Here is a 25,976-nt window from a genome sequence, read left to right as displayed (position 1 = left end):
GGCCCTGCTTTGCACCCTCCTTGAATATTTTTGCCTGCTGGAATGTGTCATTGAGTTCTGATCCTGTCTCTTGCTTCCCTGGATAGAGGATAGAATGTGCGTGTAAAAAGTAGCCTACTTTCACAATGCTAAAATTTACACTTGCTGCCTCTGGCCCTAATCACCACTGCCATGTGGCCTCATAAAGTTGTCCCAAAGGGAATATGGTCCTTGGGCTGAAAAAGTTCCCGCAACCCTATTACAAAAGTTTCAAGTTTTATCTTACTAAATTATATGCAGAGTAGACTCATTGAAATAAGCAGGCGTAATCGATAGACACAGCTGTGCATATTGATTTGTCGTTTTTAAAAACGAAAGCAAGAAACAGCGATCCTTTGTGAAGTCATTTTGCGACCCATCCATGCGGGGAGAAGGAGGAGGAGTCGCGGCCAGGGGTGACGTCATAGCCGGGCGCACGTGCTGCGGATTGTTGTGATGACGTCACAGCAGCAGCGTGATTTTTTTAAATTTTTAAAAAAAGATTTCCTAGCTGGGGAAGAAGAAGATAAGGTGGGTGGATTTGAGAGAAGGCGGAGCTTCCCAATTAGCGTGTGTCCATGGATGTGAAGAGCGGGTAGCGGTTGCTAGGAAAGAGAGGGCGAGAGAGAGAGAAGTGCTTCCGGTGTCCCCCGAAAGCAACCCGGAAGCGCTTCTCTGCGGGGTTGCAAGCGCGAAGATGGCGGCGGAGGAGCCTCAGCAGCAGCCGGAGCCCCTCGGCGGGGACACGGACGGTAATGGCGGGCGGGGCGGGGGAGCCTCCCTCGGGGTCGCCGGCGGCGGGACGGGGAGTGCGCAGGCGCGGCTTCCTTTCCCTCCGTGGCAGCGTCGCTTCCCGCCTCTGAGGGAGAAGCTCTCTCATTCCATCAGCAGCAGCAGCCGCAGCAGCGCCTCCTTCCCTCCCTCCTTCCCTGCCTGGCCCAGAACAGAAACGTGCTTGGCCGCCCTCTCCTCCCGAGGAGGCCTCGCGGTCTCTTGGGCAACGGTGCCCGCGCGCTGCCGCCGAGGGGACCCCGTCCTTCCGCCTCCGGTCGCCATGGCAACGGCGCCCCCTCCGTCCTCTCTGGCCCCGCTTCTTCTCTCTCCCCCCTCCCCCCACCTCTGAGCAGGACGGGGGAGGCACATCGTCCAAAGCCAGGCTTCTCACTCCCACATGGGCTTCCATAGAAACGCTCCTCTGGCCCCCAGGGAAAAAAACACCTGGAGGGAAAGGGAGCATTTTTGCACTTAACGTCTTTATTATTATCCTCTCCCCACGCAGAATTCCTCAATCCTTAAATGTACGGAATTGTAAAGTCGGAAGGGGCCACGAGGGTCATCCAGTCCAACCCCCAGCAATTAAAGAATATTTTGCCCAAAGTGGGGTTCGAACCCACAACCCTGAGATTAAGGGTCTCCTGCTCTACCGAATGAGCTGCTCAAGCCCATCTCCGCTCTTGCCTAAAAACAATTATTACGATATAATTTTTTTTAATATATTTCGACTGTGTCAGACCAACACGGCTACCTACCTGAATCTAGAACAATTATTCCTGTTAGTGTGCTGTCAACGTACCTGTTGGAATGAATCAAAATTGATAAAAGGGTTGGACTTCTGTGCACACTTCCCTAATGGTCACAACCACCCACACCCACCCACCCTGCTGAAGGTAGCGGAGGTTAATTTTGAGGAAGCAAATGTAAGTTCATGCTGCAAGGAATGGCTGTAACTCAATGGTAGAGCGTCTGCTGCATTGCATGCAGAAATCCCAGGTCCAACTCCCAGTCTCTCCAGGTGGGGCCGGGAGAGATTTCTGCCTGAAACCTGCCTATCATTGTAGACAATACTGAGCTAGATAGACCAAAGTGTCGACTCAGTATAAGGGACCTTTGTATGTTCCAAAGATTGCTTGGAGCTTCAATTAGGGCTGAGAAACCCATGATTCTTCAGGTGTTGTTGCACTCACAACTCCTCAAGCCCAGCCAGCATGGCAGATGAGTCGGGAATGAGGCGAGTTGTTGTCCAGGGACTTATGTAGGGCCACAGCCTTCCCACCCCTTAGTGTACACATTGAGACCGCAGTCCTAAAGACACTGACCTGGGACTGCTTTCTTAGTAAACATGTGCAAGCATTGAGTTCTAAAACTAATTGAAGAAGCAGGGACTTCCTTTGATGTTTGCTAGAGTGACTGATTATAGAGGAGCAGCCATGTCAATTTTAGCAACACCAACATAGTACATCAATGATTAACTGGATTTATTGTGGCTTATGCCACAGCAGAAGGCCAATTTATTAAACACATGAAATTCTATCCTCACTTGCTATACATGATGAATGAATGGGCAAAAATGGTAAACTGGGATCAAAAGGCAACAAGAAGCACGAGGCATTGCCTGTAATATTCTGTTCAAAGCTAAAGATGTGTATGTGAGGACCATTCATAACCGTAGGAGCTGCGTGATAATTAACGTTTCTTGTTTTGCCTATTTAGGACAGGTAGTGAGGGAATCCTGGTTTTGAGCCCAAAAAGAATAGGATCAAACTTACTGATAAGATCCTAGTGACGCCTTAAAGATGAATGTATTTATTGTTGGAGAAGTGTTCATAAACTTGAGCCCACTTGATGCACCCAGTGAAGTGCCTCAAAAATTTATGCCACAGTAAACCTGCTCATCTTTAAGTCGCCACACAGGACAATTCCTCTCCCTCATTCTAACATTTACACATTTTTAAAAATACTGTTACCTCTTAAAATTGAAGAAACATAACAACTTGCGTATTTCATCAGATGCTGATTGAGAATTCCAGCTGTTGACGTAATAAGTAATATCTGAAAGTTCCTGCTCTTTTAATAAAATCATTCTAAACAGTAAAGCTGCAACTGGACCTTAATAATAATAATAATGGAGACTAACACCAAAAGCCTATGTGTGCATGGTGCAATACATTTTCTTTTGGTAAACAAAATACAGGTCTACATTCCCAATATGTTTACAATCTGTCAATGGGGAAGGAGAGAGGAATGTAGTGTGGAATGAAATAGGAGCAATGCACTTACCGTATTTTTCGCTCTATAGGACGCACTTTATCCCCTCCAAAAATTAAGGGGAAATGTGTGTGCGTCCTATGGAGCGAATGCAGGCTCCTTGGCTTCAGTGATAGCAACGCAAAGCCTCTGAAGCGCAGAGGGAGGGCTCCCTCCACGCTCCGGAGGCTTCGGGTTGCTTTTGCTGAAGCCGGGAGAGCAAGACTCTCCTGGCATCAGTGAAAGGAACCCGAAGCCTCCGGAGCGCAGCACAAGTTCCCGCTGCACTCCAGAGGCTTCAGGCGGCTATCCCTGAAGCCTTTGGAGCGCAGCGGAAACTCGCGCTGCGCTCCAGAGGCTTCGGGTTCCTTTTGCTGAAGCCAGGAGAGCAAGACTTCAGCAGAGAGGGAAAGCTGTGCAGCGTTCCTTCAGCCAAGCAGGAGGTGAAATGGAAGGGGCTCTGTTTCTCCTGCCTCTTTGCTGAAAGGGTGCTGAGCAGAGAGGGGGAGAATTTTTTTTCTTGTTCTCCCCTTCTAAAACAAGGTGCGTCTTATGGTCGGGTGCGTCCTATAGAGCGAAAAATACAGTATATTTTCTTAAGCAGGATCAGAATTGGGAACGAATATTATGGCATTAAACCAAAGGTTTAATAGAAATTCTGAGTTTTGAGAGGAGAAATGACGGGAGATCTAATATATGTTCAGGAAGGGAGTAATTAGCATGTGAGGTAGCAAAGAAAAATGGGCAGAGATGTGTTTTAACAGAGATCTTTATGGATGGTAGAATTCACTTTTGGTCCAATACTATTGCAGTTTCTCTCTTCCCATCTCTACTGATCTTTCAACAGCAGCCTAACACAGGCAGAAATGTAGGGGTAGAATTTCACACCTACCCCCAACCACACATGTTAGCTCCTTTCCAGGAGAAGAGGAGAGGAACGGCCTTCTTTAGCACCAGCTAGGGCAGGGGTGCCCAAACTTTTTTCAAAGAGGGCCAGATTTGATGGAGTGAACATGTGTGAGAGCCGACCAAAGTTGTTGAGCTTTTTTTAGGATTGAAGTTGTTGAGCCGGATTAGGCCCCCAAAACAAACTTTGGACATGCCTGAGCTAGGGTAAGACAAAATGTAACAAATATTCCACTGAATAGCCTCTTCATAAGATGTACCTCCCCACTTTCCTGCCTCACTTGTGCTTGCTGCCTTCCTCCTCCATGCACACACATCATGAAACTACCCACCCCAAACATTCATTCATTTGATCTCCCACTTCACACACTGCTCCATGGATCTTGTATGCAGTGGCGTAGCGTGGGGGGTGCAGGGGGGGCGGGCCGCACCGGGCGCAACATCGGGTTAGGGCAAATCCATGGGTTAGGGGGCGCAAATCCACGGGTTTGGGGGCACAAATTACTTGCCTTGCCCCGGGTGCTGACAACCCACGCTACGCCACTGCTTGCATGTCCAAACTTTAGGGATTAAACCCACAACTGCCCCTCTTCTGAGGTAAGACAGGGGTGAGTGGACTTGTGGCTTTCCGGATGGTGTTAGACTTCTTCTCCCCCTGTCAACATGGTTGATGGTCAGGGATGAAGGGAGCTGGAGTTCTGACAACATCTGGTGGCTTAGCCAGTCCTGCTTTAAACTCTCCTCCTGCTTTTCTCCCAAAATGATCCAGGGGACAGCTCCAGGTAAGAGCCCCAAACAAAGTTGATCCCCTTCTGTCCGTATACATACTTTGTTCCTCTTCTAATCATCCTTCCTCTCCGCAAACTTCTCCTTTGCTATTTTAAAGAGACAATTACTCCTCTTGACACTGGGTTGGAAATATCCCTTTCCCTGTTGAGAAACTGCCTCATTGGCAACACTTTGAGATTTCTGTATACTTTTACTTGGTGTGTACAATCCCTCTGCACCAAAGCACTCTTAACATGCACATCTATTGTCTCTTAGGCAGTGCTGCCCAGTTTGCATACGTTGAATTCCTGTGCAGTATGAAAAAAATAATATTTGTGCATTGTCGTGTTGGGGAACCGGTAAGGGATGCAGAGGGATAGGATCTCTGCCTAATGAACAATCAGTGCCAAGTCAGCTTCCCTTTGGAATCCAGGCCTCCTCTGCCATGGTGAGAGAATCCACATTCTCAAAAAAACCCAACCACGGACCCTTGTCTGTGTTTGAGAGAATCTATTGCTCTGGTGGGGAACCTGATGTGAACATAGGAAGCTGCCATTTGTTCATCCAGCTCCGTATTGTTTACACTGACTGGCAGTGGTTCTACTGGGTGTTGTTCTGGAGATGTTTCCAACCCTACCTGGAGATGCTAAGGATTGAGCCCCAGACCTTCTGTGCTCAATCACTGAGCTACAGTTTCCCAAATGTCGGGTTGAAACTTCCCTTGTTCTTGGCCGCTGGAGAGCTGGAGTCCAACAACAAGAGCAGGGCCACAGGTTCTCCAGAAGGTGTCTGCATTCAGACTCCACCCCCTCCAGGTGCCTGGGAACCCCATTTTGGTTGATGTGATAATCCCTCCCAGAATGAGACACTCTCGCCCTGGAATGAACTTTGCTTTATTATCGCTCATCTGCTTTGACAGTTTCTTCTGACAGTTCCGCCTTTCTGACAGCATGTCCCCCCTTAAAAATGGAATCTTGATTGAGTGCATCTTAATATATGTTGTGTAAGAAGTGCCTGAAGTCGCAGTTGGTTCAGGGCCAGGTTGCCAACATATTAAGTAGCCCTGGACGTGGGCATTTAAGTGGACTCACACAAAGAAAATTAAGCATCTTGAGCTTTCTCCACTTTTCTTTCCCAAGAAAAGCTCAGTCTCTGCGTCAAAGGCACCTGAGAAGGGCCAATAAAGTTGGCAACTCTAGGCAGGGAAGGGGTGGACATGCCCGTGGTGTGGGCTGTTGTGTTCTTTTACCCTTCATCTTGTACCTTGCTGATTGTAAATCAGAGCATGAAATTTGCTTGCTATAGCTGCCTGCCTGTGTTGGCAACCGGAAGAGCCCCTGATCCCTAAATTTATTCCTGTTGGGGCTCGCAAGCTCCTACTTAATAATGGGATACTATTTCCAGACCCTGAAAATAGCTGCTCTCTTCCTTGCTGCTCTCTTGAATCACACTCGCCCCTTCGGAGTTGAGTGTCAACCATTTGACCCAGATTGCACGGTAATATACATTGTGTGTGTCCCCCCACCTTTCCTAAACAAGTCCTGCACGTAGCTCCTGCCCTTTGAGGATTCATTAACTCATCTTTTGCCAAGAAAATCTGGCCTGAGTGTTGGCTGATCCAGTTTTGGAAGGAAGTCTGGAGTAAATTGACTCCAATTCCACTACCTTTCTGTGGTCTGGGAGGGAAGAGGTTCGGGGTGTGGGGGTAGGCAGGGAGGTGAAGCCTGCAAAACCAACTGCATGAGAAAGAGTTGCAGTTGTGAGTCCCAGCCTCACTGCGGTAGCATCCTAGCAGGCTGGGAGCTGGGACACCTCTCTGGATGATGTATGATATGGAACTGGCCCAGATCAGGTTTCCTGATTTTTCTGCAGCATTGGCAGCTGCTGTGAGCAATTGATGCTGCTGGAGGAAGCAGCTGAGAACCTGCACTGCCTGTCTTACAAAGCAGATAAAAACTTCCGCACAGCAGGCTGCGGTGTTACTATTTTCCTTTTTTTTTTTTTTTGTAGTGGTGTGCAGCTGCTTGGGTTTCTGCAGCAACTGGGCCTCTCTCTCTCTCTCTGCCTTTTCAAATGGATACCCCGCTGGAGCCTGGCTGTAAAAGGGAGGCAGCGTCAGCGTCTGTTGTTGCAAAAACATGGTACCCAATGCAGCTTGTCATGCTAATAAGGCGGGGATGGGCCACTTGCTCAGCCCTGGGGGCTCTGTGTCGGAAGCGTGGTTGCGGGCACAAGAGCTGCGGTGAAGGTGCGATGGCATTGCATGTCCTTGAACATAAACCGGCATAGCTTCGTTTGCGAGGGTGTCTTCTTTTTTTCCGTTTTGTATTTGATGAGGCTAAGCTTTAGATTTGGCGGTTTAAAGCTGTGTGCTTCCTGCAGTTCTGAAACACTGCCCTGCAGAGGTTTTAAAGTGTGATGAGATGTTGCGATCAGGACCATTAAGCACCCTGTATTGTACAAGAGGAGATGTGCTGAATGATAAGAATTAATTAATTGACCCTTGTCTGCTCTAGAGATGTCAAAATCAATTGCAGCAGAAAATTGTAACAGGCTTAGCTCTCTCTCTCTAATTGCTGTCTTGCTTCTGATCCTTTGACTTTGTTGTCATTATTGTATTTTCAAGCCCTGAGGACTAGGAACTTAGGCATCGTTTTTGTCTTGAGCCATACTGTGAAAAAGCAAATTTTATCTTTTTGTGTGTGTGTGCCAGAAGATCATTGTTAATGCTGTCAAGACTGCACTGGTGCAAAGGGACCTTTCTCAACTTCATTATTATCTTTTCTCTCTTTTTTCCCTCCCGCAGGAGTGAATTGCTTGGCCTATGATGAAGCCATAATGGCACAGCAGGATCGAATTCAGCAGGAGGTGAGCCCTTGTGAACATAAGAGGTTGGCCTGTGTGGTCCTGCCTGCTTTGTGTTTGGCTGCATGAGCAGCAAGCAACCACAAAAAATTGTACCCGTTCATTCAGATTCACAGCCCATCCCGTCTTATAGATTCCAACTGTGTACAGATGCGCTGGACTTAACATTGTACTCCTTCCGTTGTCACATCCTAGAATCTCTCCGGAAAGCTCAGTAGCAGCCTGATGAGACTAACCCCGTGATTCCCAAGTAATCGCAACATGCGTGAAACTAAGGGCTGGTTCACAAATGCACCTACATTCCTCCTTGATTTCTCTGTGCTTGATAACTGGAGCTGGCCCTGCGGTGCTGGCTCCCTTAAAGCTCTGCGTTAAGCAGAGTGAAACTCTGGGATTCATTCCCCATAAGAAGCAGCAATGGCCACCAATTTGGATTACTTTAAAAGAGGACTAGACAGATTCATGGAGGATAAGGCTATAATGGCTGCTAACCCTGATGGCTTGATCCTGCAGCCAGGCTCTTACGATCCATTGCATTCTTTTCTGTGGTGTTGCGCCTGGGATGGCCGCTTCACACATTCCAGTCAGGGCAAGCTAGTTGATTTTCATTGAATTGTAAAGTTGGAATTCATCTAGTCCAACCCCCTGCAATGCTGGACCATGCAGCTGTCCTTTATGGGGGATCGAACCTGCAACCTGGGCATCATCAGCACCATGCTATGCAGGCCCAATTTTCAAATAGCTAAGGCAGGTTTGGGGACCCTTTGGCCCTCTAGATACTGCTGAGCTATAACCCCCACCACCCCTGTTCCTAAGCTACGCTTGTGGGCCTGATGAGAGTTGTAGCTCAGGTCCAAAAATTCCCCACGCCTGTCCTAAGGGGAAGTTCTTGTTTTTAAATTGGTGGGGGGTGGGGGAGGCCAGTGGTGAGCAGGGCTGGAGGCAAAGAGGTGGGCAATGCCAAAGGCAGAGGTGAACGGAGCAATGGATGTGACTCTTGAGTAGAAGGACCTTCTAGTCATGGAGAAGGCAATGGTCTCTCTTAGCTCTCAAAGCAAGCAAGAACCATTCTCATAGTTCAAGGATGCTGCATTGGAGGAGGGCTTGGGTGAGGGAGGTGTGGCCCCTTCACAGACCTGAGGGCCAGATAGGGAGGTCCTGGGCCAAGGCTCCACACCCCTGCTTTAAATGGAAGTTTCCAGCTTCCTGATTAATGTATTTTGCAAAGAGGCTGTAGAAATAAGGGTTGATGATGCGAGTGAACTGTGCTGAAGCAAGCTATCGGCTAGCTTTGCAGAGCCTCTTTTATTGGCAAAAATCAACAGTTGGAAAGCAGTAGTGAAACCACTCTGAACTTTAACATATTTCCAGCAAAGCACATTTCCAGCCTTAGCAATACACGTGTCAACAGGTGCTCCCCTCAAAGGCTCCCCTGATACTTGATAACGTCTGCTTTACTCGTCATGCTCCAGCCAAGCAATATGTCTAAGCAAGCAGTTTGCGAAAGGACAAAAGGTCAAGGGAAAAACCCTATCTTCCAGCCAAGAAGGCAAAAGGTCAGAGAAAGCAAGTGTAACGCTCCCAGACATGCTGTGGCATATCTTTCTGCGAGGTTTGCCTTTGCAATATGGAGCATTACCCCTACATTGGCATGGACAGAATTGGGTTGCTGCAACAACAGAACTGTGTCTACTTGCAATAAAAGCAAGCCTTTATACCCCCGGGACCGTAATTCAGAACATCTGGTTATGAAGCCCCACGTAGCCCCTGCAGCTCAAGAGGGAAATTTTGCTTACTGTTGGAACTTCTAAACAATCCTCCATTTCTGTGCTGAATGCTGAGAGCGGGGCTCCCCTCTTCTGGGCTTGGTTTCTACTTGGAGTACAGAGGAGAGCCAGTTCACTCCATCCTCCTCTGCCAGCCCACTCACTCGCCTGCATACCACTCCTGATCGCCCGTGGCAACCAAGCTGGTGCTTTAAATAAAAGGCTGGTCCTTTTTAAGCTGCCCACCTCCCCCATATGAAAATATGTGTTTCTGTGCTTTCCTTCCTGTTCTGCACCTCTCACGTACCAACCTGCTTCTCTGCAGATAGCCGTCCAGAATCCTCTCGTCTCAGAAAGGATGGAGTTGTCTGTCCTGTACAAGGAATACGCTGATGATGACCACGTCTACCAGCAGAAGATCAAGGTAACAAGGACCACAACCATTCCAGCGCATGGGCTGTGGAGGGCAGCTGAAATGGAGGAATGGGGTGGAGCCCTTCCTCCATGAGGAAAGGGGAACAGCCATTGCTCAGGGACAGAGCACTGCTTTGCATGCAGGCAGCTCCAGGTTCTATCCCCAGTGGCCTCTCCAGGTAGGGCTGGGGGAGATTCCCTGCCTGAAGCCCTGCCTGGAGCTGCTGCCAGTCAGTGTAGACAATGCTGAGCTAGATATACCAGTGGTGTGACTTGGTACAAGGCAGCTTCCTGCATCATTGGGGTTCAAGAGGGGAAAGTACCCTGAGGTCTGCTTTTAGAAGACAGGGCATTTATTCTGTTTCTGTCTCTAGGCCACCAAGCCAGTCGGATGCTAACCCACCTCCTCCATTCTCCCTGCACAGGATCTGCTGCAGAAGTATGCATTCATCCGGAAGACGAGGCCAGATGGCAACTGTTTCTATCGGGCATTTGGCTTCTCCCATCTTGAGGCACTCTTGGAGGATGGCAAGGAGCTCCAACGGTAGGACATGCGGGGAGGGAGGAGAGTGAGGTGTGTCTCTGAGATGCTCCTACTTATTTATTGCCTTCCACACATCTCAGTAAAAACAGCTAAACCTTAAAAGCAACGCAGGAAATAAGATCAGATAAATAGAAAAACATTACCAAGTAGACACCCACAAACAGAGAGACGTTAATCCACCTGTTGGAACAAAGATGTCTTCCATTGTTTCCAGAGAGTGCATCTCAACAGGGATGCTTTTCCGCAGAACAGGGGCAGCCACACGGAAAGTCCTGCTCTGAGTTACTGCAGAGGGGGCTTCTGATCTCTCTGGAACTGGAAGGAGAAGCTTCTCTGCAGATCAAAATAACCTACTGGCTACATCTTGGATAAGGGAGTCTCTTGGGATGCAGGGGGGTGGTCAGCACTGTCAATGAAAGTATACTTGGCAGTTCTCAGCCCGTTACTGAACGTTGGGTCATTGGCGTTTGCAGTGCAAAGATTCTTGCTTTACTAGAATTACTTATTCTGTACTTGGTTTTTTTACTGTGCACAGCTTCAAAGAGGTGGCTGCCAAAAGCAAGGAAGTGTTGGTTTCGCAGGGCTTCACGGAATTCACCATTGAGGACTTCCACAACACGGTAAGCCAGGGAGGGAAGCCTCAGGTCCTTGAACTCGGATAATGGCCCTTAGTCTCCTGGGTAGAGAGGGGTTTGTGTGTAAAACCAGCCTACTGTTATAAAAGCAGTGCAGGTGACCCTCAGCTTACACAGGGGTTATGTTATGGGGAGTGCATAAAGCCAAAATCAAGTATAGTAAAAACACACTGGATGCAATGGCAGGTTCGATTGCCAGAGTTCCTTCCCCCCCCCAACACCCACCCCCTTTTTGCTCCATTTTTTTGATTGATTGGTTGGTTGATTGCTGAGCGTGTAACGCTGAAAGCATAACTTGCCAGTTACCTGTTTTCACAATCGTTGCTCTGTGCACTTCTGCCTCTGGCCCCGCCCACCACAGGCAGGCGTCCCATGGAAGATTGTTTAGAAAGGATTGCAGCTCTCGGGCTGGAAAATATCCCCGACGCCTGTGCTAAGGCCGTGAAGGGGAGGGGTGGGGACAGGAAACTTCAGCGATAGTTTGAGATTGGAAAAATGTGGGAATAAAGGGACTTCACTGTCTGTGTTTCAGTAGTCGCAAACCTCAACCTTTCTTTTTTGGCATGGTGCTCCACTCCATTGTGCACTTCAGTTGCCCCCTTCTGCATCTTTCCAAGTGCAAGTAGTATTGATTCTTAAAACACACGCGAGCCTCCCAAGTGCCCGTCCAGCCTCCCGGATCCTCTTTGTCTTTGGCAGCAGGTGGCTCCCAGGTGTCTGCTGTTTTATGCCGCTAGTGGAGCATTCTGGGAAAATCAAAAGGATGGATGGCTCACAAGTGGCTGCCGTAAATCGCGGCTCCAGCGTCACCACAGGGGCCCCTCCCCTGTTGGGGCAGCAAGCAGTACTTTGCCAGGGAGACCCTGGTGCCAGCCATACCTCCTAAGATACCAGGGGTGGGGAGACCGTCAGGCCCTCCAGATGTTGTTGAAGGGAAGATGGGCATCTGGACAAACAAAGGAAGCCCTTGGTTCTTCTAGCTCTGTGTTGTCTACACTGACTGACAGCAACTCTCCAGGTATTCAGACCAGAAGCCTTTCCCGGTCCTTCCTGGTGCTGCTAGAGCTTGAACCTGGGACCTTCTGTACATCTTGTGAAGATGTGTCTTTCTGCCCAGGCTTTCCCAGATCTATAAGATTTCATGGGTTTGAAGCCTCTGAACTTGTTTTGCTTGCTATTGCGTGTTTTTTTATTGCTCTCTTATTGGTTTTCGGTTTGTGTTTGTTTTAGATGGTGCACTGCTCAGAGAGTTTTGAGATATTAATGAGTCTGATGTTGTTAAAGCCCTTCCCCACTGTTTCCTCATCACTGGCTTACACAGCCAGCTGTGGGCGCTTTTCTTTGACCTTTCCTCTCCCCCCCCTCTTTAATCCCTGTAGTTTATGGATCTGATAGAACAAGTGGAGAAGCAAACCACGGTTTCAGACCTGCTGGCCTCTTTCAACGAACAGAGCACCTCGGATTACCTTGTTGTGTACCTGCGGCTGCTCACTTCTGGGTACCTGCAACGCGAGAACAAGTTCTTTGAGCACTTCATCGAGGGAGGACGCAGCATAAAAGAGTTTTGCCAGCAGGTCAGGAGCGTGGAGGCAGGGGAAGGACATTTCTGACCAGGATGAGACAAAATTTTTTTACACACACACATACACATACACTTTCCATTCACTCCCCTGGCCCTTCCTTTCCTCTTGAAGTGACCATTCTGCTTTGGCCATACAGATCTTTCCTGGCAGGGTCTGTGAGTCTGCATAGCTGTAGTTTCCCTATGAAGCTTTTAAACATTTCTGCTTTCCTTTTCTGGGAATCCTAGTTCTAGCACACATTGAAAAGGGGAGGAACATCTAGGTAGAGTCTGCTTAAAACTGGCCGTTGAGTGGGCTCAGTAGTGGCAGACCGCACAAGTCTTGTAAGCAGGCTCTTTCCCTCATTCTGTTGTTCTCACCAGTCATTCAGTTTATTACTTGCCCTTCACCCTGAGGGGTCCCAGGACAAAACTGCTGCCCCAATAATAGGGTGGACCTCAGGGGGAAGAGCATTGGCCCCTTTGCTCCTTGGAGGCCTGCCAACTCCCTCAGGTTAAATAATCAGAGAATGTTCTACAGTACCACAAGTGTGGCAGGAATGAGGCCCCCCCCAGCAAAGATAGCTTATTTTAAGCAAGGGGTGGCGGCGGCCAACCCATGGACTTCTGGGTATTCAAACACAGGAGCAGTTGGGGTGTTTAGTGTCGTGTGTATCCAGCCTTTGCTGAGGTGAGGATTCTGATATCTGCATGCGTTCAGTGCGGTTCTCTATCTGGCCCGTGGCCTGCAAGATGCAGCGTGGACAGTCCACCTGGGTGAGATCACTGCATCGAGTACAGAGCTTAGCATCTAGTGTCTTGCTTGGCGACTTTGAAATCTCCTGGTTGCTTTTCTTCAGTATTAAAGTTAGGTTTCTAGGACTCATGATCACAGAATAGCTTGGGTGCATGGAATCTGAGAGGGGCTGGTCTGGGCAGGGCAACTCAGGTGGGGATTTCAGAGCCTTGCAAGGCGCCTTAATCTTTCTCAAGTGGGTACTGTCAAGGGGCGTAAACAGTTCTGTGTGCCTTTCCTCTCTTTTCCAGGAGGTGGAGCCCATGTGCAAGGAAAGCGACCACATCCACATCATTGCGCTGGCCCAGGCCCTCAACGTCTCCATTCAGGTGGAATACATGGACCGGGGTGAGGGCGGCACCACCAACCCCCACATCTTCCCTGAGGGCTCGGAGCCCAAAGTGTATCTACTGTACAGACCGGGACACTACGACATCCTGTATAAATAGAGGAGAGGCGGGGGGAGGCAGTCTGGCCGGTGCACCAAGCCCCCCCTCTTCTTCCTCTCTGCCTCGCATTGTCTTTCTCGCCCGTGTTCCCCTGCCCATCCGCCGGGCAGCATCGTCTGTGGTTGTAAATGGTGATCGCTCTTGCTGCCATCTCGCTCACTTGGTTTGTTATTATTATATTTTCCTCTTTTTTGTTGTTACACTCACACTCTTCTGTGTTTTATTAAAGGGGATGCCGGTGAAACAATCTACCTTGCCTGTAGCTTCTCTCTAGGGCTTTTATGGGGTGGAACCAGTGCTTTTTTTCTAAAAAAAATGTTTTGGGTACTCTCATTTTGACTCAAGAAAGTCACCATTTTATAGTTCAAATCGGGGAAAATAAATACAGTAAATGGACAAAAGTACAAAGATTCACAAAATGTTTAGGGGTATGCGTACCTCTGCGTCACCCAGAAAAAAAGCACTGGGTGCAACCTTTCTCTTCCTCTTCTTTTCTGTCCTCATAGAGTGAGCAATGATTGATTTGCTTTGGTACAAACCCCCACCCCAAAAAAGCGAGTGAGCAAGTGATGGTTTTTCTAAAGGATCATCATGAGGGTTCAGTGTGTGCCAGTGCAGATTCTGGTTGCCAGCATGTTGAATCACTTAAGTGGAGAGATTCTACTCCTGAAGGCTGCAAATATTTTTTTTAAAAAAAGAAATAAGTATACAGCATCTGGTAAAGTCCTGGAAAGCAGAGGAGGGATGGGTAGAGATTCCAGATGTTCAGGGACCAGTAGTTTAGTGTATTCACAGTGACCTGTCTTCCACCTATCTTAACTGTAATCTTGCATATTTTCCTGCCCCACAACCTGTCACCAGACTCCTTGCCACTTTTTTTCTTGGAATGTATAATGAATCTGCAGGGTTTTTGTTTTTTTTAAGAACTTTAGTAAATCACCAGTTTTTCTATCAGCAGAGAATTTGGCTTCCCTCGGAATGCAATCATCCACTGTGTTATTTTTTTAAAGTGGAGAGTGAGGTTCGTTGGTAGAGCTGAGCCAAGAGAAAGTTTTTCCTGGGAGACGTGGAATTGGAACCTGGCTAGGCACATGACCCAGAATGGTGGCTGTGCCACTGTTGCTATGGGACTTGGGGGGAGGCACCTCAGCAGCTGACTCAGTGCTTGGTTAGCAACTGTCTCTTCAAACAGGAAGCCTCTAATTGTAGGACCGGGAAAGGGGGTCCCTGTCTTTGTCGCCAGTGTTGTGTTGCTTCACTGGAAGAGTCTCCTTGCTTTGTGAAGAGTCTGTTTGTGTGCCTCTTGGTGTGATGGGCGCACACATTTGTATGAGCCATTGTGCTTGTGTGTATCCTACACATTCAGAAAATCCCTTACTTGTGGTAAAGAACTTCCTGAATTGTACCAATTTAAATCTGAGGGGGGTATGTGGCGATGTATTGGGTTGGATGCATTTCCCCCCTCACGTGAGGAAGTGTAGCCCTCTTAAAAAAAGAGTGTTTCTAGTTTCCGACCAGACAGCATGCAGCATGGCACTGCTTTTGCCCAGACCCTCCATGTTCTCTGCTTTGCCAACTTGCAGCAGGTGCCTCTAATCCTGCTGGCAGACGCTCCCTGTAGTTCTCTCTCTCTCTCTCTCTCTCTCTCTCTCTCTCTCTCTCTCTCTCTCTCTCTCTCTCTCTCACACACACACACACACACACACACACACACACACTCTCACTCACTCACTCTTAGGCTGATCCATAATCTACCCATGTCTCTTCCAACTGCTGTCTCTATGGAGCTCCATGTGTGAGAGAGAGGAATTGCTGTTTGGATTCTCCTGAATAGATAATGGAGGAATTAATTAATCCAACCCTGCTCAGAGGCAGTTTGTGGGGGGTGGAGGTGCGGTGTACACATGTGATTTGCCTTTTCCCTGCTGTGGAGATGCTGCCCAGACAGACACACTCGCAGTTACTCTTGCATCATTCCCCTAGTGCCCTCGTTTGACTGGTTGCCAGCAGGATCTGGAGGTGGGTCTGGGTCCTAGAAAGCTCCCAACTCTCTCCGTGTGTCTTGTTCTGACATGCATTCAAAGGCTGGAGCACAAAAGTTCATCTTGAAATTGGGCAGTGGCAGTGTGTGTGTGTGTGTGTGTGTGTGAGAGAGAGAGAGAGAGAGAGTGAGCGTGCGCAGAATATGGTGTCCTCCACCTGCTTCCTGGGAGCAGAAGACCAAAGGCATTATAAGCAGTTTTCTGTTAAGTGCGGGTCTGGGGACTCCACCTCTCATCAGCCCCAGCCAACATGGTTACTGGCCAAGGATGATGGGAGCTGTAGTCCCCAGAGGAGCTGAAAGGGGCCTCATAGGCTTCCTCATCCTTGTTCTTAAAGAAAAGTTTGGGTTTTGCTTTTGTTTTTTAAAAAGGAGATACAGAGCAGGGCTTTTAAAAAAGTGACTAGACTTAGTCATGCCATGACTATCACCCACCTCCCCAAGCCCATCGTCTTCTACTCCCACAAAACTCTTTTCTGCCTCCTGTTGTTGCTGCTGACTATGGGGAGAGCCTTGTGAGGAGCGAGTGCCAGCTCCTTCCAGACAAGCAACATGCCGCTCCAGCTTGCCTCCTGCCCTGGAGGTTCAGGCGGGGAGGAGCAGGTGAGCTGGTACCTTTTGTTATGCTTGCGCTTCTCTGCAAGGCCGAGTCCTCACTCTTCTGACGCCTCCCCCCCCTTTCCAATATCACAAGGTGTGCAACTGGAGTGTGTTTCGCATGAATTTATTCCAACAGCAGTTCCTGGATGTTGCGCTTGTCTGGGCATTCTCTCCCACGACCACTGCGCCTCCTCCGAGCCACGCTGTATTCTGCAGCGGGGTGCTTCGCAGGGGTAGGATAGTCAATGCAAAGCGAGCTCAGAGGCGGGAGGGCAGGACCCCCGAGGCATCTGGCGAGAAAAGAAAGAGGCAAAGGTCAGGCTTGCTGGCTGGGGGCTGCCTCCCCTCTGCCCAGCATATTTCATCAGCATGACCTGAGTTGCCCAATGGGTATGCAGAGGGCAGGGCTCGAAGCAAGGGATGTACATGCTGGCTGGCGGAGTAAGTCTTGCAGCTTTGGGAGCGGGGAGGAAGGAAAAAGAAGGATGCAGGAGCAAATGTTTCCATTCCTCAACAATAAAGCGGGGGGGGGGGGGGGGAGAGACTGAGTGATCAGTTAGACAAGCACCAAACCCCCAACTCAACAAGCTTTTGTTAGTGCTGCAGGTGTTAGGTTGGCCCTCAGCCCCACCAGCTACCTCCTGGATTCCTCGCACTGCTGCCGCTTCAGTTTGTGTTCTTTGCTGCGTGCAGCAATTTCTAGTCTTGTTTTCCCCCGAACTTGCAATTTCTGCAGCTGTTGTAACCACTGTGTGCCACATTACTCCCTAAGGTGTTCTTCTCTTCCCCACCCCCACAAATGCAGTAACCAAGTATGTCCCAAAATGCCCCCTCCCCAAGCCAAAAGCATTTTAAACCCTTCTCAATCTTCCAGGGCTCTAAATCCTTCGTGCCTTCTGTGAGGGAGGGGATCCTGGCTTGCTGGCTCCTTCCTCTCTGTCAACCTCATGGACTCAAACCCCGATTCTGAGGCTGTTGTGGGGAGCTTTTGGAGAGCTGCTCTGTGCTTCCTTCCCAGGATCGAAAAGGACCCCATAAGTCCTGGCTGTGTCCACTTCTTAACCCTGGAGGCAAGCAGCAGTGCCTGTGTGTGCGTGTGCATGCACGTAAGGGCTAAAGGGCACATGTGTCACAGGAGACCTGTCGCTTGACTGATCCACTACTTCTATTTCTGCTTAAAAGCTGATGGGAAGGGGTGTCTGTTTTTATTTTTCTTAAGGAGCAGTGACGGGATGGGTGTCGCCCCCACTAAATCTAAAGTGGCCACAGTTGGTATTTGGCTTGTTTGGGTAGACATGAACAATGACCTATAGGACACCTTTGATGCCCCCACCTCCCCCAAGTCAGGCTAATAGTAACTTGTGTGAGAGAGAAAGAGGTGGAGACGGAGAGATTTAGAGAAAGGCCCTGCCCCTCCTCCAAGCCACTGCTCTGCTGGGGAACCTTTTATAGCTGCTTGTAAACTGAAACACCAGGAGAACCAGCCACAGGTCTCTCGCATCTCAGGATTCCCTAAGTGAAATGGGAATCCAGCAAACGAGGAAGAGGTTAGTCCGTGTTGGCTGCCGGGGAAGCGGCGCATGCAGACTCCCCTGTGCCTGTTTCCGCACTGCAATCGGTGCTGGAAAGCTCTTACCCCCGTTGGAGAGCGTGAGGAGTGTGGTCAAGCTGGAAACAAATGGAGGGAGAGGTGAGAATCTCCCACGAAGGGCTTTTCCCTCTCGCCCTCCCTTGAAGAGCTGGAGCTTTTGTGGAAGGCCCACCAGCAGCTTATCGGAAGCATCCTCCTTTCCTGAAAAGGCCTCCTGCTGCTGCCGCCAACTCACCCACGGGGAAGAAGCGGGGCAGCATCTCCTTGTAGATCTCGTCGTCCTTCTCGAGGAAGACACAGATGATGAGCCTGTCAACCTGCCGGAGGAAGAGGAATTGGAGGGGGGAGTGAGAGCTGCACCTTTGCATTCTGTGCCATTTGCTCCTCCAGGACAGGTGGGAAGCCTGCCCGCCCCCCCCCCCGGTGTTGCTGGACTCCAGCTCCCATCGTCACTGACCATTGGTCACCCCGGCCGGGGCTGATGGGAGTTGGAGTCTGTTGCTGCTCTGAGCTGCCTGCAGCTGGTGTGATCCACCATGTGTAACCATACGTCTCTTCCTGCTTTGTCTTCCACTGCTGGGTATTTTTTAGCTTTCCTTCCATCTTGCTCTTTGCTCTGTTCCTCCTCTGCCATTTATATTGGTGTTTTAGATAAATACCTTGGGTTTGTTTTTTTTAGTTCTTCAGGGCTGATGGTGCACACATCTACCTATTCATCCATCTCCAAAAATTAAGTATTTAAAATTAGAAAGCATTTGCACATGCCTGCCTATTTTACTCCGGCTGGGGTGCTGAATGGGGCTGTGAAGGCTGCTTTTGTCTGGCCCTCGAGAATCGCCCTCAGGCTTCACCCTTCACTGGCCCGCCTTTCTGCCCTCAAGCGCTCTTGTTTGCTGGAATTGGGCCTGTGAAGTGTAATATTGCCTCTCACTTGCCTGGCTGGATGAGGAAGGTGGGGGTACATGTGTAGAATCATAGAATTGTAGAGTTGGAGGGACCACAAGGGTCATCTAGTCCAACCCCCCTGCAATGCAGGAATCGTTTGCCCAACATGGGGATTGAGCCCACTACCCTGAGATTAAGAGTCTACTGACTGAGGGAAACCTTTTTAATGTGGCTGGAATGTAGAATAGCCCTGCCATCCTTGGCATGCAACCCACCCACCCGCATTGGAAAGCATGTGGCCTTTGAGCTGAACCCACCCGTGCCTTAAAGAGCAAGGGGGCTCTGAAACTGGATCAGGAGGGATGGTTAGACTGAGCTCTGCTCCCAAAGTCAAAACATGGAAGAAAGAATTCTGGGTCTCAAATGAGGAGGCACTTGCCAGTGCCCAAACCTGCTCCTCCACCCCTTCCCCAGCCAGACACATCCTCCTCCTCTTCCCTCACCTTCTCCTTATTCTCTTCTAGCCACTTGCGCAGCGTGTTGAGCACCACCTCAGCAGCAGCATCGTTTGGATAGCCTATTGAGAAAGGGAGAAGGAAGAGCTGTAATGCTGCGGAACAACCTCCGTTCTATCTCTTGGCCTAGGGAAGGATGGTTCCCTCTGCTCCCACTTTCCCATGCGATACTTACCAAATACGCCTGTGGAAATGCAGGGGAAGGCCTGTGGGGAGAAAGGCTGTGCGTGAGAGAGATTCTGCAGGCGCATGAGCACTCTTCTCTCTGGGTGCTTAATCTGCAGCAGTAAGGGTGCAGGAGCTCCATCCCACTCCCTGGTTCCAGGTGTGGAGCTGAAGGTTGAAGAGGGGCTTAACAACCTGATGCACCTCACGACAGCAGTGGGTGGCAGTCAAAGACCTCCTCCTTGCCTCCCAGAAAGCCATAGAATAGGCCCAGTGCATGGACGGTGAACCTGCAAGGGCCTGCCATTCCCAGCAGCGAAGAACAAGAGCTTATATATTCTAAAATAGCCTTTGTCAACCTGGTGCCCTCCAGAGGGTTTGGCCTACAACTCCCAGCCGCCCCAGCCAGCATGGCCGTCCTACAGTGCTGCCCCATGTGCTGCAGATAAACCACAGAGCTGGAGGCTTTTGCTCTCTTCTGAAGGCTTGGGTTTATAAAAGGCTAACTCAATTTAACAGCGCTTGAATTCAATGATTTTATATTTCGATTGTGAGCCCCTGCTTTCTAATTGTATTACAAATATATATCTGTCATCATCATTTAGACCTGTGGTTAAACCTAATAAATTTAATTATCTGTCTTATCTATCAGCCATAATAGCGAAGCATTCAACTTGCGCGCTCCAGTGCAGTATCAAAAGAGCAGATGAAAGGGGGATGGTAGCTAGAAATATCTCTACTGTTGTGAGCTCTCCTGGGACATTGAGCTGACCACTGGCAGAGGCAGAAGACTTGGGGGTGATGGCTTTTTGTAAGGAGGGAAAGGAACAGTAGTCCAGCCGAGGGGAGCAGACACAATGAACTGGGCTGCAGGTCTGCACCTTCTGAAGACATAAGCAGGCACCAGAGACCTTGGCTGCGTACACACCATACATTTAAAGCACCCTGCAAAATTCCTGGGAACTGTAGTTTATTAAGGGTGCTGGGAATTGTATCTGTGAGGGGTAAACTACAGCTCCCATGATTCTTTGCGGGGTGGGTGTGCTTCAGATGTGTGTACACAGTCCTTGTATCTGATGTCTGGATTTTTCCCTGTGCCTTCCATTCCGATCAGATTTAATTTCAAAGTACCCTTGGTGAATGGAAGGGAAAATTACACTGTCAGCAGCTCTAGGAGAGTAGCTGTGCTTGGGAAAAATGCTGGCTGGCTTTGGTAGAGAAATACCCCCATTTTTAAAAAAAGAAAGAAAGAAAGAATATCAAGAACTACCTGTGTAAATTCTTTCATCACTTACAGAGCAAGTCCCAGGGCTGAGCCATGCAGATTTGCATCAAGCCTTGCCACCTGCTCTATCAAACACCTTAAGCCTCTTCCCTGTCTGCTCACCACAGTCCGCAGCTTGTTCTCTACGGTTAATTTCAGGCTGTTCTTGTAGCAGTCGCTGAGTTCGGTTGCTTGCGCAGCACTGGGTTGCCCCTGGGCGATGGGTCCTACCGTGTGAATGACGACTGAGAAAAGAGAGAGAGACAGATGAGGGTCATCGGCCAGAAGCAGAGCCTAGCAGAGCCCCTCTTGCTCAGTTCCTTCCTCTGCAATTTGACTGAGAGATGCGTACAAGAACTGAGCTGCTGGACTTAATCAAGAGCGCATTGCTATTGCTCCTTCCAATTCTCTAAACCACCGAGGGACAAAACAAAGCATTTCTTCACATAGTGCACGGCTGAACGATGGAACTCGCTTCCACAAGAGGCAGGCAGTGATCGCCATCAACTTGGATGGTTTTAAAAGAAGATTAGACAAATTCTAATTGGAGGAGGCGGCTCTCAATGGCCACTAGCCAAGCTGGCTCTGCTCTGCCTCCACAGTTGGAGGCTGTAATGCTTCTGAGTACTAGTTGTTGGGAATCACAAGTGGGAAGAGTACTGTTGTGCTCAAGTCCTTATTGTGCACTTCCCAGAGGCATTTGGATGGCTCTTCTGAGAGCAGGATGCTGATGGGCCACTGGTCTGATCCAGCAGAGGTTTTTGCAAATTCTTATGGGTGGTGAGTCTCTGGCACTCCCAGTGGCGGAGTGTGTTCTCGTGGTGCCCGGGGTGTGCACCCACGCATGCCAGGGGAGCAGAGTGCAGGACATGGAGGACGAACAGAGCCGGACACGTGCCAGCCCAGGCCTAACCGCCAATGCCACCGGAGCGATACCAGCCCCAACCCACTTTGCACGGCTGCAATGATCCCTCAGGAGGCTGGGATCAAAGGGCGCATGACTATTGCATCTTTCTCATGCCACCCTCCCCGAGCCGCTGATCAAATCCCAGCCTCGCAAAGCAATGCAGGGCTGGTTTGGAGAAGGCACCGTGAGTAGCGCGCACATACACACATGAAAAATGTGCCTGGGGCAATTGCCCTGGCAGCCCCTCCCATGCTATGCCCCTGGGCACTGCAGATATTTCTAGACTACAATGCCCATCATTCCACCCAGTAGTCGTGCTGTTCAGGACTGATGAGCGTTGAGAGTCCAGCAACTTCTGGAGAGAACCACATTACTTCTCTAAAACAAGCTTACTGCAAGCCTATTCCTTCTGAAGAATAAAGATTATTTCTCAAGTATCCCTTAGGCACTTAGATAAATTATTAAGTGACAATTACTTATTTTCCTTTATTTGCTTTATACATACATACATCCCTTTGGCTACATTTAGGCTCCCTGGGTAGTTCTGAAGTTATTACTCAGGCTTAAAGCAGCAGTATATGGAACGTTCTCATTTTTTTTATATAAAAAGTAAAACACGCAGTTAGTAATGCCCTCACTGAGTAGCAACATATTCTTTAATGTTCTCTTTTATTATAGTGAGGTTAGACACTTCTACAAGAACATATACTCTGCATGATTCATGTTAGCATTTTTATATCACTTACACTCCTGACTTTTTTTTTTTTTGGCCTTTACGAAATAAATGAACAGCAGCCCGTGAGAATAACCAAGACCTCATTTCAAATATGACAAACGGGGGACCCGTCTGCAGTGACCCCACTTTCATGGATCTGTCTCCCAAAAGAGGCTCAGACAAACTCATCGCTGCAACCTTCAAATAAGCATTAAAGACCTGCCTGTTTCAAACAGCCTTTTCTTTATATCGTTTTGCTACTATTAACTGAAGTGGTGCTGAATTATTTTATTTGTTTTAATTTTCTTGGACTGAAGCTGGATGTTACTATTTATTGGTCTCATTGTCTTGCTGCTATTTTACTGTTGCTGAATCTTATTGCTGCCTTTTATTCTGCAGATATCTACATAGCTATATATAGATACGTTTCTCATTTGTGCTGCTCTTGCTTTTACTCGGTATTATAATCCTCTATCTGCACGACGGGAACTGCCTGGTGAAGGTTTGGTCCCATAAGAGGGTATAAACGTATTTTAAATAAATATCCTCATGGCTTGGACAACTTCAGAAACATCCCCTACCCCAGCCCCACATCTCAAGGGTTGCCAAAGGCTTTTATCTATCTGCATTTTTTAAATTCATTGTCTATTTATTAGGCATATTTATAGCCCACCCCTGCATTATAATCTGTCCCAGGGCAGAGTAGAATATACAAATGCATGAACTACTAACCCCCCACCCCACCCCACCCCACCCCAAAAAACCTTGTAAGGGGGCATAATAATAAAGCAGCTAAAATGCATTACACTTGTATTTACAAATAAAGATACATTAAAACTACAAAAGCAACCTGAAAAACTACAGAGTGGGTTACTCACTCTCAAGCAGGGATGCTTCACTACCCGGGCAAGCCAGCAGGTCTTTACGAGTCACCAGAACGATAGAAGTGTCTGTGTCAGAGGTGCTCCCAGGTGAGGCCATCCCAGAAGCAGGGGCCACCACACAGCAGCCTCTTTCCTCACTCTACACACAGAGCATGTCTGCTGCCAGCAGGAATGCAGAGGAGAGAAGTCTCTGAAGGTCTTGGGACACAGGGCTTGGGTTGGTATTGGGAGGGGTGTGGGTGTTGAGTCCCGAGCTGGCGCCTTGCATTTGGCACAAAGCTTCTGCCAAGCTCCCAGTGGTGTAAGGATACCCCTGCCGCATACTCCTGCCTCTGCCACTGCAGTGGCACCTACTACGCATCTGGAATAGAACAGAATCATAGAGCTGGAAGGGATCCTGAGGATCATCAAGTCCAACCCCCTGTGATGCAGAAATATGCAGCTGTCCCAGATGGGGATTGAACCTGCAACCTTGGCATTATCAGCACCATGCTCTAACCAACTGAGCTATCCAGCTGAGGACATTCAGCCAGTCTTATGGTAAGTATACAATTGGGCCCCTGGTGTCCCTGTGCACGCACCCATTCCCCACTCTAAAATCTGCTAGTGATCCCTGGGAGAGAGTGGAACCCCAAAGAGTGATGATGTTTGCAAAAATACATACCAATGTTTTAACAAGGCACCAGTCGCCAAGGCAAATGCGGAGATGAACGAGGGACAGTGACTTATTTACCGGGGGAAAGAGGCTGAAGGTGAGCTGGACCCAATGAATTAGTTTCTGAATCAAGTGGGGTGAGTCAAAGCTCAGCCAACAGCTGGGTTTAGTTAAATACAGGAGGAAGTGTGCAAATATTAAAATACCAGGCCCAGATTTATTGGCGTCAGCGTCTCCTGCAGGAGGAGGCAGTGGTGAATTTGTAGATGGTAGTGAAGGGAGCAGGAAGATGAGTGGAGCGAGGAGGTCTGGGGGCTCAGGCCTGCCGAGGAAATCAGAGGCCTCCTCCCTCTTCGCTTTCAGCTGAATCAAGTTGTTCTGCCTGCTACGTAAAATTCAGGATCCAAGCGTACAAATCATGAAGAGTAGCTATGGTCAGCAGGGGGTGCTGTTGAGCCAGCAATCATTGCCCACTAAGGTCGGAAGACTGCTTTTTGTGTTTGTATTTGTGTGTGTGTGTGTGATTTATGTGAGGTAGGACTTCATCTGAGCCTGCCCTTGCCCTGCTATGAGTGTCCAGTGTTTGAGCTCATGGAGAAGGAGGCATTTTGTAGAGAGGAGTGTGCAAGCACTGGAAGGTAATCTTCCAGCCCCTGCTAAAACACTGCCTTCATCACGCTCCCTCCGATTTTGCTTTGTTTTGCAGGGATCAGCACAGCCAGGCATCTGTCAAGCCCACTGCCAACCAGCAGAGAACTCCTGGGCCCTGCTGCTCCTCACTGCCTGCTTGTTGCTATCTTCTCCAAGCCAGCAATAAGAGAAAGCACAGCTGCCGCCCCTGACAGGCCTCTGCCCGCCCGTCCGCCACCTGTTCACATCCCCTTGCCTGTTCTCTTCTCCCATCCACGCATGAGAAGTGGACTCAGAGGTAGGAGGGGGAATGCGCAAGCCACCCTTCCCCAACCTGTTGCCCTGCAGATGTCGCTGGACTCCAGCTGCCAACGCCCCTGACCATTGGTCATGCTGGCTGAGGCTAATGGGAGTGCAAAAACAGCTGGAGGTGATCAGGTTGGAGGAGGCAAGGCCTCCACAAAAATGTATTTTGCCCAGGGACTCCACCACAAATAAGCGGCCACTTGTGAATTACTACTACTACTACTACTATTTATAGCCCTTCAAACAGACAGGACTTCTTCAAGTGGAGGGCTGTCCTACGTAAAGTAGCATATGGGGGGGGGCACCCCACCACTGGATAACTACAAAAAACTATTCAGGGTCCACTTAGCCTCTTTTATGAGGGATATATTTACAATTTGCTTTCCGTACAAATTCTCAGAAGTGTTGTCAAATTTAAAGGGCAATGATAATGCACAATGCACGGGAACACACATACAGGCACCGACACCCAGCTCCATTAAAATCAGCTCAAATGATTAAAACAAATAAGCAATTCAATTTTGCAGATTAAAAAGCTTTCTCCTTAAAGGACGGTTGACCTCACAACCGCCACCACCTGCCCTGCTGCGGTAGTAAAGTCTCAGTGGCGTCAGCCGGCACAGAGGTGTGTGTGTGTGTGTGTGTTTGTGTGTGTGTGTAAAAAACACTGCATTTTAACAAATCAAAATGATTACACGTGCTATCAATTAGTAAGCATTTAATTCTGATAAAATTAAAACAGAATTTGCCACAAAAAACCCACAAAAAACAGATGGAGTACCAGCACACTTGTCAATCAGCCACCAGGAGGCAGAAGCAAGTTGACTTCTTAGGGTGAAACTGGTGCAGGACATGACATGACCAGAGCTCCCAGTGCTTTCACTGTTTTCCCTTTCTGAGCAGCCATGAGTGGGGCAGGGGCAACTTGGATCCCTTGCACCAGTTTCCCAGTCTTAATTGCCCACATACGCCCCAGTTGGGGGAAACAGGTCTGTGCATCTTAACAAGCTTTGCCCTAGCTGAGCAACCTGGTAGAATCTTGCCTGCTGTCATGCACTGGTTGGACACAGAG

General features: G+C 49.0%; 2 protein-coding genes and 1 long non-coding RNA gene across 7 annotated transcripts in view; 1 reads left to right on the top strand and 2 right to left on the bottom strand.

Annotated features, from left to right (window-relative positions):
• Positions 1-615: 615 nt before the first annotated feature.
• OTUB1 (OTU deubiquitinase, ubiquitin aldehyde binding 1) lies at positions 616-13,993 on the top strand. 2 transcript variants are annotated; one of them, XM_083591933.1, is made up of 8 exons: positions 702-770; positions 2,806-2,836; positions 7,523-7,584; positions 9,673-9,771; positions 10,187-10,305; positions 10,841-10,925; positions 12,320-12,514; positions 13,549-13,993. In XM_083591933.1, exons 3-8 carry the CDS (start codon positions 7,555-7,557, stop codon positions 13,744-13,746), a joined length of 726 nt encoding a protein of 241 aa, XP_083448059.1. In that variant the 5' UTR covers positions 702-770; positions 2,806-2,836; positions 7,523-7,554; the 3' UTR covers positions 13,747-13,993. The 2 variants fall into 2 exon arrangements, with proteins under 2 accessions (XP_083448058.1, XP_083448059.1); XM_083591932.1 differs by lacking the exon at positions 2,806-2,836 and having other exon boundaries at positions 616-770.
• Positions 2,854-7,516, bottom strand: LOC310752153. The gene is made up of 3 exons (XR_014542856.1): positions 4,493-7,516; positions 3,628-4,330; positions 2,854-3,070 (listed from the first exon to the last, which is right to left on the bottom strand). It is a non-coding gene; the product is annotated as an uncharacterized lncRNA (long non-coding RNA).
• Positions 13,994-16,495: 2,502 nt separating the features above from the next.
• MACROD1 (mono-ADP ribosylhydrolase 1) overlaps positions 16,496-25,976 on the bottom strand; it is a 309,756-nt gene continuing 300,275 nt past the window's right edge. For 2 of the 4 annotated variants that reach the window (XM_083591912.1, XM_083591914.1), the window contains 6 exons: positions 20,931-21,052; positions 19,554-19,584; positions 19,367-19,440; positions 18,214-18,295; positions 18,024-18,055; positions 16,496-16,677 (listed from right to left, as the gene is read on the bottom strand). In XM_083591912.1, the coding sequence (XP_083448038.1) occupies positions 18,051-18,055; positions 18,214-18,295; positions 19,367-19,440; positions 19,554-19,584; positions 20,931-21,052 (314 nt within the window). In that variant the 3' untranslated portion in view covers positions 16,496-16,677; positions 18,024-18,050. The remainder of the gene's footprint in view (positions 16,678-18,023; positions 18,056-18,213; positions 18,296-19,366; positions 19,441-19,553; positions 19,585-20,930; positions 21,053-25,976) is intronic. The other 2 variants (XM_083591911.1, XM_083591913.1) reach the window with 1 other exon arrangement.

This window comes from Podarcis filfolensis, assembly GCF_964270895.1.
Source record: "Podarcis filfolensis genome assembly, chromosome: 16".
NCBI lineage: Eukaryota > Metazoa > Chordata > Lepidosauria > Squamata > Lacertidae > Podarcis > Podarcis filfolensis.
This window is presented reverse-complemented; position numbering and strand designations above follow the sequence as displayed.